This window comes from Vicia villosa, linkage group LG5 (assembly GCF_029867415.1).
Source record: "Vicia villosa cultivar HV-30 ecotype Madison, WI linkage group LG5, Vvil1.0, whole genome shotgun sequence".
Lineage (NCBI taxonomy): Eukaryota > Viridiplantae > Streptophyta > Magnoliopsida > Fabales > Fabaceae > Vicia > Vicia villosa.
Genome location: NC_081184.1, coordinates 17981227 through 17997101, shown reverse-complemented (window position 1 = coordinate 17997101; position 15875 = coordinate 17981227). Strand labels below are relative to the sequence as shown.

The 15875-nt window shown below is 39.0% G+C and overlaps 1 protein-coding gene across 1 annotated transcript; it reads right to left on the bottom strand.

Moving 5' to 3' along the window:
- Positions 1-12787: 12787 nt before the first annotated feature.
- On the bottom strand, positions 12788-14831 carry LOC131604308 (uncharacterized; the record flags this gene model as incomplete). The annotated part of the gene is made up of 3 exons (XM_058876756.1): positions 12788-13468; positions 13542-13548; positions 13633-14831. Coding segments are annotated over 3 exons (1887 nt in total), but the record flags the coding sequence as incomplete, so codon positions are not given.
- Between the last annotated feature and the right edge of the window lie 1044 nt (positions 14832-15875).

Below are 15875 nucleotides of genomic sequence, written 5' to 3'. Positions count from 1 at the left end.
GAAAGGTGAAAGTTGGGTGTTCCAGAGATTGTTTGTTATGAAACTTTAAACAGTCAAGGTGTTGACGAGATGTAAACGGTCGACCGGAGTAACAAATGTCATTGTCATGAGAATATAGGCTTTTGGGCAGCATCTGGCTCAAACCAAATTGTCGAGAGACCAAATTTGGTTGATAACTCACAAACCCATAGCACTTGCCTGTCGACTCAATACGATGAGAGAGAAGTGTTGGGGTCAGAAAAGCAGCCCAAATAGCATTCAGTTGAGCTCGAAGGGTTGGAGTGTTTCCAGGGAAAACAGCTTTGAACCAAGTCGGCCCAAAGCATCGATTGGAAAAAGGGGCCATAGAAGCTATGAATGTTTTACATTCAGAAAACAATCTCACATATTTGAGAAGGTTGGGCCTGTTAGACTCATCTTGAGGAGTTTGAAAGGCAAGCTTGATGCCTTCGACCCTCCGGTAATACATGACCTCTAGAATGGACCTGGAAACAGTGTAACCTATATGTGACTCGAAGGTGGCATTCAACCAGTGTTGCAAGAGCCAATAAGGTCCCGACAGAGAGAGTTGTTTTGGAGTTTCGTGCAGACGTTTGATCCTTAAAGATGCTATGCCTAAAGTATGGTAAAGATAAGTAAGGAGAAGCTTACCTAAAGAGACCTTTCGACCTTCATGAATCTGAATAGCCAAAGGTATGTAAGCTTTAACAATTTGAACTGACCCTGGACAAAACAGATAGTATGAGAGCCAGTAGGTGAGGAAGGCAACATGCTCTTTGTCAGAGACTTCTTCTGTCGACTTGTCATAATGATCTTGCATATACTTGGTGATGGTAGCGTTGGTGAAGTTGAAATTCATTTCTGTGGGAAGAGTTGGGTCGAAGATCTCACCCAATGGTGAAAGTCCTGTGATGGCAGCCACGTCAAAGAGAGTGGGAGTCATCATTCCACAAGGAAAGTGAAAGGTGTTAGTCGAACCTTCCCAAAAAAATATCGAAGCAAGTAACATTGGAGGACAAACCCTATGACCAGTTCTGGATAGTTGTATGGCGTCGAAGATGCCCAATTCCTCCCATCTTTGTTGCTTTTTCGCTTGAACTTTGTTAAGCCAAGCCAAATACTCTTTGTTGCCAGGAGCTGGAGTCGAACGAAACACCCTAAGTGAAGGGTCCATAAACTTCAAGTCGAGGGGACGTGGTTTGTCGAAAGCTACAGGCATAGTGGTTTGGAAGCAAGGAAAGAAACCAGTGGTTTGTTCTGGATGATAACGGTGATCTGGTAATGGCCCTGAGAAAGCCATTAATCTATCAGTAATCTGAAAAGGGATTAACATCTGGTGTTGCCAAATAATAGCTTTGGCTTCCGTGAGGTTGGGTTGAGGAACAAAATCCAACCCTTGTTCTTCTTCTTCACGAGACATAATAAACCCTAAAGGGTTAGCACCTGTAGCGTAAACGGTAGTGTTGGTGGTTGCAGCAGCCATTGTTGTGTATGGAAGGAGAAGAAGAAAATGGTTAAAGGTTAGAAAAGAGGGGTGTTTCTTTCTGAAACGTTTGAGAAGAGAAGGAAACGAGAAGAAAGAAAGAAAAAGGAGAAGGGACCTGCACATATATATAAGCTGGTAGTGACGTCAGCAGAAATCGTGCAAAAAGAAGTTGTAGAAATCAAAGGTCATGTCAAAGACACGCTTTGGAAACTGGTTTTTAGAAAGTGGGGAGCAGTTATAGCCCACTACCTAAGATATAGGTAATAATTAGTACCTAGGGATGCGCAAAGAGAGAACTGAAACGCCATTTTTCTCTTTCCTGTAGTCAGTCGAAAGAAGTCGCTTGGGGGGCAATTTGTTACCCTAGGATTTCGACTTATTAAATAATGGTAAATAATCCCTGAAACAGGTGAGATTATTAAAGAATCTAAAGAGAAAAGTCTGACTAAAAGGTCTTGTTTAGTCAAAGCTGACGTTCGACTATCTATAAATCATCATTGCCAAGGTTCGACTAGAATTAGTCAACATGCATGTTCGACAAGAACAAACAAAAAAACTTAGACGTTTTGTTTAAGTACAGCCTTGAAGTCGGAAGGCATCAGAAGTTAAGAGGCAGTTTCAAGCAGTTTTCTGGCAGTTTTCACAGGACGCGTGGAGGTCTCACAGTTGAAGATCTTGCATGTCGAAGACACGTGTTGACTGATAATCAGTCGACCGTTAGTAGTAGTTATTTTATTTTTACTATTTAAGCAAGTTCCGTAGGAACAGTTTGGGGTCCGCATTTTCTACAAAACACAAGTAAACTCAAATCTCTGTGCAATAATGAGTGACGAGTGCAACTTTGGAATGTACGTATGCGTACCAATGTAATTTATGCAATCATTTTACGTTATATTTCGTTTTCAGTGCACATTTACTGCTTTTTAATTGTTTTATTTACTTTAAAGCCTTCAATTTCAGTGTTTACTTTTACTTTCAAAGTCACTACTACATTTAATACAAACCAGATACACGTAATAAACAAATTAAAGCAATTAGTCCTGGAATATTCTAGTTGATTCCGCAAAAGTAACCTTTAAAAAGGAAACTAGCGCTTGTTTACCATTTTTCTGTGTAAACAGGAAGCCACTTCAAAAAATCTCTTTTTTGGTTGGCGGGTTATTCACGATAGAATTGCCACGAAGGATCATTTGCACAAGAGAGGGATATTGGATAGTAGTGACTCGCTTTGTGTATTTTGTTCGTCGGAGGAGGAGACTCTACCTCATCTTTTAGGGGGCTGCTGGGTTTTGAAGGGCTTGTGGATAAAGGTGTTTGATTGGTTGGGTTTCATTGCAGAGTTATCTAGGGAGGACTTCGTAAGATTTTCTTTTGCTTTTGACAAGGTGAGGAATCTAGCCAAAAGGAACATTGTTGCAGTTATTTGGCTAGTAATGATTTGGTGTATTTGGTTTAGCCGGAACGCGGTCATTTTTAAGAATAAGCTATTTAGTTTTACCGATTGTATGTCGGCAATAGTTCTTCATTCTTGGAAGTGGCTTATTTCTAGTCTTAAACTTGTGAGCAATTGTAACTTTCATATTTAGAATATCCTACCGCTCACTTGTTTTGATTAGTAGAAGCTTTCCGATTCGTAATCGGGTGGAGCACCCCTTATGCTCATTTTAATCTCATCTTTGCCTATTAAAAAAAACCATAATTATCGTCAACTAATATTAAATTCAATTCATTCAATACGAGATTAGGAAGAATGAGATTATGAAAAGGTCACTATTAATTAAAGTAAGACTATAATTGATTATCACAATAATTTTAACTCCAAGTAGTATTATCCAAAACGATATAAAAATACAACATATTTTAATAAAGTAGCTAAAAATCTTAAATAATAATTAGAAGAAAATACAACATATTTTAGCAAAGTAGCTAAAAATCTTAAATAATAATTAGAAGAAAACCAAAAAGGAATCTGACTTAAATGTTCCTAATCATAATTACACTATATTTCAATAACTCAATAGACTTATGCATCTAAATAAAAGTTACAATACTGGTCCGCGTAGTAGTAGTATGTGGAAAGACGTCATTAATTTGTGCAGGAAAAAGCTGGCAATTTGGAGAGGAAGGCATTTATCGATGGGAGGAAGGGTAGTCCTGATAAACTCAGTGCTAAACGCAATTCCGTTATACACTCTTTCTTTCTACAAAATGCCAATGAAGGTGGTAAAGGAGATTCGTGGAATTCAAAGTAGGTCTCTTTGGAACGGCAAGGAAAACGGCCGGACCATACACTGGGTCAGCTGGGAGGTTGTTTGCAGGTCTAAGGAAGAAGGGGGATTAGGGATCAAAGACATTGAAGTCGTAAACAGGGCTTTGTTGTCAAAATGGAGATGGAGAATTTTAAATGAAAAGCAGGCCATTTGGAGTGGAATTTTGAGGCAAAGATACATAAACCCGCAGATCAAAGTGCTCTCTTGTACTGATAATGACATAAGCAGAAGTGGCTCGGTTTGGTGGAAAGATCTCATGCTGATAGACAATAAAGGCGCAGACTCAGAGAACAGATTTACTAATAATGTTTTATGCAGGTTGCAAGCAGGAGATGACATCCCTTTTTGGAGCAACAAATGGATGGGAAACCAGATTTTGAAGGAAGCTTTTCCTGAATTATATGTCAATGCTACGGACAAATTCATGAGTGTGTCTGAAGCAGGAAACTGGGTGGGACATGAATGGCAGTGGAGCATGGAAAAGGTCATAAGAGTTTCAGGTGAAGACAACAACCTCATAGCGGAACAGCTGCTAGAGCTCCTGAATGACTATGAACCGGTGGAAGACGGTCACGACTCGTACAGATGGATAAAGGAGAATGATGGTGCCTTTACCGTAAAATCTTGCTACAAAGCTTTCGCAAACAAGACAACAACTCATTTGATCTCAACGAATATGAAAGAAATGCTAGCAAGCTTATGGAAGGTGAGAGTTCCATCAAACATTCAGCTTTTTGGATGGAGATTCATTCTAAATAGACTTCCAACGAAGGACAACTTAATAACAAGAGGAATTGAAATTGAAGATTCTAAGGAAGGCTGCGAGTTCTGCGGAAATACCATGGAAACAAGGTACCATCTCTTTTTCGAATGTCCGTTTAGCACAAGAATGTGGGATGCTGTTCATACTTGGATGGGCAGCCCTATGTGGATAAAAGAGAAAGAGTTCATGGAGTTTCCTAACTACTGTGAGTAGGTTAAAAGGAAGGATATTAGAGAGGTGACATTTGCGATCTGGATGGCTGTCATTTGGACCCTGTGGCTCACAAGGAATGCAGCAATTTTCAAAGACGAAACGGTGAATTTTGAAGACTGTCTTTCCTCTATAAAATTCGTTTCTTGGAAATGGATAAATTTGGGAAAAATAAGTACCAAAAATTGTTGTAGCTACTACGAATGGCATGTTGCGCCTTTGCTATCTCTTTTCTAATCCCAGCTATAAGTTTCTTTCGAATTTTATGTATCGGGTTTGAGCACCCCTAGTGCTCCTTGAATGAAATCTCTTTGCCTATTAAAAAAAAAAGAAAAAATAGAAGAGAAAAATGAAGAAACATTTCAATTGCTATCTTTTGGTTGATAAGCTTGATTACAACCTTGCATATCACATAAAAATGAAGAAACACGGTAAAATCTTGACATTAAAAAACAAGTGACATAGAAAAAATATAAATTCATATCACATAAAAATCTCAAAATAATTCAATATTAAAGTCATAATCAAAAGGCAAGTGATTCGTTATACAAATATGACATGAAAAAATGTTTTACCAGACTTAGTTCTAATGGTGATCATTATAATGAGCTAGGAATATGACAAACACATAGAAACAAAGACACAAAATATGTTGTCACCATTGAAATATTATTGGATTAATATATTATTTATATATTAGATATATTATAATATATAATCAAATTTAATAATATCAAATATAATCTAAATTGTGTAAGCCCTAGCCCAATCAAGATTGTATATAAATAGTCACAGTTTGTATCATTATTTGTATAATTCAATTCAATAATATAATTCTTATTTTCCTTTATTCTCTATATTCTCTCCTCACTAAAAGTGTCTCATGCACTAACAAATAGGTATCCAGAGCTTTCGGTTATTGTTCTTGATCGTGTTTTCAAGAACTTCACGCCAATGGTCGTGTTTCTTGAGAACGTAAATCAATCGCTGCAAATATGAATGGTACAAATTGCATTCCGAATTCTTTTCCAATGCTTGACGACAAGAATGGAATTCGATGGAGAAAACTCATGTAATCTCTGTTTGACTTTCATGAAACCCTAGAAGTGGTTACTAATGGAGTCCCTGTGTTGGCTGCAAATGCGTCCAATGCATAGATTACTATCCACGCTGAAGTCATGAAGAAGGATTGCAAGGTTGCGTATTGCATTTAGACGCGGTCGATACGGCTAACTTCGACATAATCTCTCATGATGGATCGGCGATGGAGACATGGGATATTCTTGGCAACTATTATGAAGGAGTTGAGAAAATCAAGGTTGTCAAATTGCAGACCTTGCATCGACAATATAAATTATTGTCGATAGGAGAAGACGAGAAGGTTGCAGAGTATGTGTCGAAGGTGTAGAAACTCGTCCATCTCCTGAAGGGTTGTGATAAAACCCTAACTGATAAGATGATAGTTGAGAAGGTATGCGTATATTGACATCTCACTTTGATCGCGTTATCATAGCTATTCAAGAATCCAACAATCTTGAAATCCTAAAATTGAATGATTTGGTTGGTTCGTTGGAGGCGCATGAGATTCGGATTTTGGAAGGGAAAGAAGTTTAAGATTTGATACAAGCTTTGCAGGCTCAGTCATGGAAAAAGAATGGTGGTTCCAACAAGAAGATTAGGATGTCACATTCTTATAAGATAGTTAAAGGTGTAGTGTAACACCCCACATTCCCATATCGAAAATAAACGAATTATAAATACATAAATAATCAGAGTAATACGAGTAGGATGTCACATCTTTTAAACAATTCAATAAATCATCACTTTATTTAATAGTTCCTCATTAAAATAGAATATTCAATACTGCAGCGGAATTTAAAACAACTTATTAATTCTCATGGCACCACGGCCTCAACAAATAAATTATATCCACTAAACAGGTGGTCCAACGATAATATCAAATCAAGATACGTAACAATTTAATATTTAACTGAAAAGAAAACAAAGCACAGCGTATCCCAACATTCCCGTGTTACGTATCAGAGAGACTCCAAAGACTCGATCAGGTAACACTCGACAATCTAAGCACTACTCTGGTACCTGGTTATCTGTACTCCCGAAGAAGCACAAATACAACAAGAGAAAAGGGGTGAGAATTACATTCAATAAATGCACGGTGAAATATCACATGGTTAAGGAGTAGTATCTACACCACGCACAAACACAATCATAAACAAATTCTCACTCCATCAATTACACAACAACATCATTACACGACATTTATAGTCAGTCAGATGAATGAAAATGCAACTATCAACTCTATATGCATGTGGTACCAACAGAGCATAAGCCCTCAACAGTTGCCATTATTTTAGAGGCGATAACAAGGCATAAGCCTTCAACAATGCCAATACAGGCCAACAACAGAGCATAAGCCCCCAACGACATATGTATGCAATATGGACATCCAATCAACACAATTCAACAACACAAGGCTTCAGCCTTCAACTCATTGCCATTTAGGCTATCAACCAGCTCAACAACATGCAACTATAATTTCATTATTTTGTAGTTACATTCACAACAATCAACACAACTTATCACAATATTTTATGTCCAAAGCATAACTTTTACAGTCTCTTTATGTTTACCTAAGTCCTACGATCTAAGGAACTCAGAAGGGTATTTATTTCACTCAAGGATCAGAAGGAAATCACAAAAATGGAAAAATTCTGTACACTAGCGTAGCCATACGCGTACAACTAAACCATACGCGTATACCCCCTTGCCCATACGCGTATCATACGCGTTTCACCAGAATCAGATTTGCACTAAAAACTCATCCATACGCGTATCACATTCTCATACGCGTATGACCTCTCTCTCATACGCGTACTGATCCGCTGTCGCGCGGGGGTCAAAAACGAGTTAATTTGCAAACGGTAGTATAGCGACAATGGCTCGAGTCGTATCGCAAGTATTCTTGTTTATTATCAACTGCTGCAAAATCGATGGGGGGGTTTGGTTCAGGATCGATTTAAAGAAAAAGCGCTTAAAAAAAGTGATTCTTGAAATAAGCTGTTTTGAAAAAGTGATTAATAATTAAGCTAAAACGAATCAACCTACTGCATCGACTTCCAACTTATCATCGGCTCTTATAAAATCCCAATTCCCTAACGGGTCTGTTCCTATTCGATTATAACAACTTCAGACAAGCGCAATAGAAATTATACGACAGATGTTCCTGAATTCTAGATTAAGCAAACGGATTAAAAACTGTTGTGAATTAAGCAAACCCAACTTTGATCGTTCGTGATAATATAAAAGCTATGTTAACACAAAATTGATTCAGGATCATCAATCAACAATCGAATTTAAGAAATATATCCTATAGCAACAATCGAATTAAGCAAATAATTGGAATTATAGGAAGAATTCAAAGGAAACAAATTGACATGAATTTTATAAAAACCTCAAAGTGGAATCTGAGTCACAGCAGATTGATCCAAAAGTGATTAGTTCTCCATGAGTTCGTAAAACCTCTCAATTCGAAATCGTGAATAGTGTACGGAATGAACAGTAACGCGGCTGCTAACCTAAGGGACAATAGCACGACCCGTTTTACAATCCAACTGGGTCAAACAGACGACCCAGGCCCAAAACTATTTGACCCGAAACTTAACTAAAACTAGTGCTGCAACTTCAACGAATTTTCTGGCCCTTCTACAATCCGATTCTGACTTCGACTCCAAAATAAGAATTGTAGCTCTTTCTCTTAGCTTTCCGTCGATTATTAGAATGCCTCAATCGGACTCCTGGAACTCCAGTTATGATCGTTTCCGTGCAGACTACTAAAGCTGAAAATTAAATACGAAAATCAAATAACAATAAAAATAAATAAAAATATAAAAACATAATAAAATAGAAAAATAAACAAACCAAACCATAGAAATGCCTAAGTACAAACATAAAGGAATGTGCATCAAAATGCACTGATCAAATTCCCCCACACTTGAACTTTTGCACTCCGAGCAAAATGAAAAGAAAGCAGAAATACATCAACAGTTACTCATCCTAGGCTACAAATCTTCTTCGGGTAAGTTTGCATCGACACGTACTAATCTTGCACACTAAGGACATCGTAAGAACACTAACCACAGATATGCAGACATAAGGCTCCTAAATACACAAACCAATTCAATTCATATTATTATACCATAGCCTAACTTACTCATCCTTTTTGCTCTTTTTCATTCAGGCGCAATCACATTAAGCCCGTTATCTCCACACACTTATAGCAGGACGACCGGTTAGTGACTTTGATCCTTTTGCACGGGGTTCCGGTACTTAAGTGGCATAACCCTTTGTTTACTCAGATGTAGTTGCGGGGGATCGGACCGTAATCCTTCCTACCAAGTTCAGCACCAGAAACCGCTGAACCAACTAACAAAGAGTTTTGAAAACTTTTTTTTTTTGAAGATTACACAACCGTTTGGTTAAGTGACCGGGTGAGGGTCACCAAACTTAGAAGGTGTATTCTCTTTTTCTTTTCTCTTTTTTTTTTCTTTTCGGAACATTCACTTATATTCATCGGTTTCCCTGCGTAAAGTGTGTGAGAGATGGTGCCGACTGCTGAAATAAACTACTCAAGAGCTGTCAAAGAATGAGAAATTAAGGCTAAAACATAATAACAAATTCAAATCAGTTTCCATATGCAGGAGACTCACGGTGTTAGAACGATACCGATCTTATGAATTTTTCCCAAGTCTCCGCAAACTCGACTCAAATCAGTCTATAGCCTAAAACTTTCAAGAAGATGCATTTTTTATTGGTTGAAATTAAATAAAAAAACTAACAAACATAAATAAAACACACGATTTCCTCCCCCACACTTAAACTAAGCATTGCCCTCAATGAAAGGACATTACTAATAAAGTAAAGAGAAGGAAAGAAGGACTCCCTGATCAAGTTGCAGTGTAGTCAGGTGCTTCCAAAGAAAGCTCCTCTATGCTGACATCTTCAGGCACCGAACTTCCATGGAATAACTTCAGCCGCTGCCCGTTAACCTTGAAGACTTTGTCAGTACTTGCACTTTTTATTTATACTGCACCATGAGGGAAAACATTAGTAACAACAAAGGGGCCGATCCATTTGGATCGAAGTTTCCCAGCCATAAGCTTAAGCCGGGAGTTAAACAGTAAAACCTGTTGGCCCACAGAGAATTCCTTCCTAGAAATCATTTCATCATGGAAGTGCTTAGTTTTCTCTTTATAGATCCTAGAGCTCTCATAAGCCTCTAATCTAAGCTCTTCCAATTGTTGTAATTGGAGTTTTCTTTCAATACCTACTTGTTGCATCTCCAAATTACAACTCTTCACCGCCCAAAAAGCACGGTGTTCTATCTCAACAGGAAGATGACATGCCTTACCAAAAACAAGTCGATAAGGAGACATCCCAATGGGTGTCTTTAAAGATGTTCTTTGAGCCCAAAGTGCGTCTTCTAGACGACGGCTCCAGTCTTTCCTGTTTGGTTGCACCATTTTCTCTAAAACCTGTTTGATCTCCCTGTTTGAGATCTCAGCATGCCCATTAGTCTGTGGGTGATATGCAGTAGAGACTCTGTGCACAACTCCATACTTTCGAAGCAAAGATGCCATGGTGCAGTTACAGAAATGAGTGCCTTGGTCACTTATGATAGCTCTCAGTATTCCAAACCTGCAAAAGATATTAGACCTGACAAAATCTGCAACAACTCGAGAATCATTAGTTCTAGTGGGGATAGCTTCCACCCACTTTGAAACATAATCAACAGCAAGTAAAATGTAAAGGAAACCAAATGATACAGGAAAAGGACCCATGAAATCGATTCCCCATACATCAAATACCTCACAGAAAAGCATAGGCTGCTGAGGCATTTCAGTCTTGCGAGTGATGTTTGTACCTGCTATCTGGCACTCTTTACAAGTGCGATAAATCTCAAAAGCATCCTTAAAAATAGTTGGCCAATAGAAGCCTGAATCAAGGACTTTTCTCGCAGTCCTTTAAGGACCGAAGTGTCCGCCGACTTGAGATGCATGAGAAAATTTCAAAATAGATTCAATCTCATTGTCGGGGACACATCTCCTGATTACCTGATCACTACCAAACTTCCATAGATATGGATCATCCCAAACATAATATTTGGCATCACTCTTGAGCTTGTGAACCTGTGATCTAGATGCACCTGTAGGAAAAACACCAGCAACAAGAAAATTAACAATGTCAGCAAACCAAGGTGTAATCCCATGCAAAAGAAACAGCTGCTCATCAGGAAAGTCATCCTTAATAGGAAAAGGATCTTCATCTCTCTCTATCCTGCTCAAGTGGTCAGCCACTAAGTTCTCAGCTCCACTTTTGTCTTTAATCTCAACATTAAACTCTTGGAGCAGCAACATCCACCGAATCAATCTCGGTTTTGCATCCGGCGTCTTCAGCAAGTACTTTAAAGCTGCATGGTCAGTAAAAACAACAACCTTTTTCAGTGGTAGTGTAATTTGACTGTGCAGAATCTAAAGTCCTAGAAGCATAGTAAATAACATGGGCAGCCTTGTCAACCCTTTGTGCAAGGACATCCCCAACAGCATAATTCGAAGCATCACACATAAGCTCAAAAGGAAGTGTCCAGTCAGGGGGCTGAATGATGGGAGCGGAAGTCAATGCTTTCTTCAAGAAGTCAAACGCTTGTTTGCATTTGTCATCAAACTCGAAAGTGACGTCATTCTTCAACAAGTTCGACAGCGGAAGAGCTATCTTGCTGAAATCCTTGATGAAACGCCTGTAAAAACCTGCATGACCAAGAAAAGAATGAATCTCGCGAATGCAAGAAGGGTAAGGCAGTGTAGAAATCACATCAATCTTAGTAGGGTCAACAGAAATTCCTTTTTCAGAAATAATGTGACCAAGAACAATTCCCTGCTCAACCATAAAATGACATTTTTCATCATTCAACACAAGGTTAGTCTCGATGCATCTTTCTAAAATCAAGCTTAAGTTGTTCAAGCATGCAACAAAAGAAGAACCATAGACAGTAAAGTTATCCATAAACACTTCCATGCAATTTTCAATAAAATCAGAGAAAATACTCATCATGCATCGTTGGAAAGTGCCAGGAGCATTGCAAAGGCCAAAAGGCATATTCCTGTAAGCAAATGTACCGAATGGGCACGTGAAAATGGTCTTTTCTTGATCTTCAGGTGCAATATGAATCTGAAAGTAACCTGAAAAACCATCAAGAAAACAATAATGTGATTTACCAGCTAGTCGTTCAAGCATCTGGTCAATGAACGGCAAAGGAAAGTGATCCTTTCTAGTAGCCTGGTTCAGTCTCCTGTAATCAATACAAACTCTCAAGCGGTTCTGGACTCTAGTGGGAACAAGTTCATTCTTTTCATTTTTTACCACAGTGAGTCCAGATTTCTTAGGTACAACCTGCACTGGACTTACCCACTTACTATCAGAGATAGGATAAATGATACCTGCTTGCAAGAGTTTGGTTACCTCTTTCTTTACAACATCAAGAATCAAAGGATTAAGCCTCCTTTAGGGCTGCCTTACTGTTTTCGCTCCATCCTCAAGTAAAATCCTGTGCATGCACATCGAAGGACTAATACCTGGAAGGTCGGCTAATGTCCACCCGATTGCTTTCTTGTGCCTCTTCAATACCTGCAAAAGTCTGTCTTCTTGATTGAAATCAAGGTTAGAAGAGATAATAACAGGAAGTTTTTCATTATGCTCCAAGTAAGCATATTTCAGGTTCCCAGGGAGCTCTTTTAGCTCTAAGGACGGGGGCTGAATGATGGATGGAAGGCTTGGGGAAGCCGGGATGTCAAGAGCATCGACGACAAAAACAGCCTCATCGGTAACAACTTCACCTGTAGGAAATGTATTAGGCTGCAAGGAAGCATCAATCTCAGCACAAAGGACACAAACGTTAGTGTCAGTGCAGTCAGGACATGAATAATTATCATCAAAATCAGAGAGAGATGGAAAATCAAGTGCAAATAATTCAAAACAACTCTCATCAACTAGTTCAGAAATCAACTCAATATTAAAAACCAAATGCTCCTCCACAGGGTGTTTCATGGCATCGAAGATATTAAATTTTGCGACGATGTCACCAAATTCCATGGACATGGTTCCATCATCAACATCAACTTTTGTCTTCGCCATTTTCATGAACGGTCTGCCTAAGATGATGGGAGCTCTACTTGACTTAGTTTCTCCTTCCATGTCCAGAATGTAAAAATCTGCAGGAAAAATTAAATCGTTAACTTGAACGAGGACGTCTTCCACTATGCCGGTGGGACGTGCATTGCTCCTATTCGCCAGTTGAACGATTAAACATGTATGCTGCATGGGACCAAGGCAAAGGTTATTATAAATAGAAGTAGGCATAACATTAATGCCCGCTCCTAAATCAAGCAAACAATTATCAAATTTCTTATCCCCAATGGTACAAGGAATAGTAAAAGTTCCCTGGTCCTTGCACTTTTGTGGCAAGACCTGAGAGATGGCCGAAACACTTTGTTCAGGCTGAATGAAAGCAGAGATGCTTCTTCCCAAGTTGACTCTGTCACTTCCTTTCACTTTTCTCTTATTTGTACACAGATCCTTCAGAAACTTTGCATACCTTGGAACTTGCTTAATCACATCAAGAAGCGGAATGTTTACCGCTACTTTCCTGAACATATCCAGAATTTCTTTTTCTTTGTCTCCTTCCTCAACTCTTTTATTTTTCAGAAATCTATGTGGGAAGGGAACTGGTGGCACATACTCCTTTTCTTTATTTTTTCAGTTTCGACCACAACAGAAGGAGAAGAAAGTTCAGCTGGAGGAGGTTCAGGAGAAGAAAGTTCAGAAGTTACCTCAATGATTTTTTTATTCTTTTCAGGGGCTGTTTCTGTAACTTTTCGGATCGCAAAGAAATAGCGCTCACATTAGCATTACCATTCGGATTGACAACAGTTTGTGCTGGAAGTTGGTTCGAACCTTGAGCTTGCATATTATTTATTTGAGTAGCAAGTTGTCCCATCTGTGTGGTCAAGGTCTGAATGCTAGTGTCGGTTCTTTGTTGAAACTGAAGGTTGTTCACGGCCATTTGTTTAACAAGATCTTCCAAGGATGGCCCGGAAGTAGTAGCAGCTGGAGGGATGTGATGTGGCTGGGGTAATGGAACGGCGAGTTGTTTTTGTGAGGGCTGCTGATTTCCATATCGAAGGTTGGGATGATTCCTCCAATTGGGGTGATATTTGTTGGTGGACAAGTCAGGGGTGTTGTTGTACCTGTTCTGGTTGTAAAGGTTGGCTGCATAAGCTTGAGGCAGCTCGGTAACAGTATCATCTTTCAGAAGAGGACAAGTATCAGTGAGATGATCATGAGCTGTACAAATGCCACATACAGTTGCTGTTTGAGGTTTCGCTACTGCAAGTTGTTTGACTAAAGCGGTCAGCTCATCAAGTCTGGTTTCTAAAGCTCTGTTCGAGGAACCTTGAATTTGATGTACACCCTTGGTTTGGACAGAATTGGTTCGAGTGGTGAACTGCTGGGAATTTAAGGACATATTTTCAATGAGGGCCCTGGCAGCAGCTGGAGTTTTGTCAACAAGTGCTCCACCACTAGCAGCATCAAGAATGTTTCTATCCATAGGTAACAACCCCTCGTAAAAGTACTGAATGAGAAGTTGTTCGGTAATCTGATGTTGAGGACAGCTTGAAACTAACTTCTTGAACCTATCCCAGTATTCAGCCAATGACTCGTTATCTTTTCTAATACCACATATCTCTTTTCGGATTGAAGCAGCTCTAGATGCAGGAAAATATCGCTCCAAGAACACTCTCTTCAGAGCATTCCAGCTTGTGATTGAATTCGGTTCGAGATCATATATCCAGTCCTTCGCTGCACCCTGCAAAGAAAAAGGAAAAGCACGAAGTTTGATATGATCTTCAGTGATCCCTTCAGGCTTCAATGGTGTAGAACACACCACCTGGAATTCCTTCAAATGTTTGTGTGGATCCTCACCTGCAAGACCATTAAACTTTGGCAACAAGTGTATTAAACCCGATTTTAGTTCAAAAGGAACAACAACAACATCATATTCAATACACAAGCCATTATAATTAACATCAGGGGCTGCAAGTTGCCTTAAAGTTCTATTTTCAGCCATTTCAAAAGCAAATTCAGAATCAGAATCAAACAAATTATGCAAATAGTCAAACTCAGAATCAGACTCAGCTATGGTCGGTGAAGGTGAACTATTGCTAGCCTGGCCTGCTCTACGAAGTGTGTGCAAGGTTCTCTCTACTTCAGGATCAAAAGAAACAAGTTCAGGACAGGAAGACCTAGTAGCCAGGACTAGTGCACAACAATGCAGCAACAATCGTGAAAATGCCAACTATGTCCCTAAAACAACACAATGAAGCAAATCGATTAAAAACAATTCAAAAAAATAAACTGACACCGAAAATAATCTAATGACGTAAAAATAAAATTTTGATATTTTTTTCGAAATTTTCCCAAAAACCGATTTTTCGACTCTAGAGGCGTTATGGCGGAAACCGCGAGGAACCTATGGCCAAAACGCACAAACACTACACCTAAGACTCTAAAAACGATTAATAATAACAAGAATCCCCAGCAACAGCGCCAATTTGATCCGCTGTCGCGCGCGGGTCAAAAACGAGTTAATTTGCAAACGGTAGTATAGCGACAATGGCTCGAGTCGTATCGCAAGGATTCTTGTTTATTATCAACTGCTGCAAAATCGATGGGGGGGGGGGGGGGGTTTGGTTCAGGTTCGATTTAAAGAAAAAGTGCTTAAAAAAAGTGATTCTTGAAATAAGATGTTTTGAAAAAGTGATTAATAATTAAGCTAAAATGAATCAACCTACTGCATCGACTTCCAACTTATCATCGGCTCTTATAAAATCCCAATTCCCTAACGGGTCCGTTCCTATTCGATTATAACAACTACAGACAAGTGCAATAGAAATTATACGACGGATGTTCCTGAATTCTAGATTAAGCAAACGGATTAAAAACTGTTACGAATTAAGCAAACGCAACTTTGATCGTTCGTGATAATATAAAAGCTATGTTAACACGAAATTGA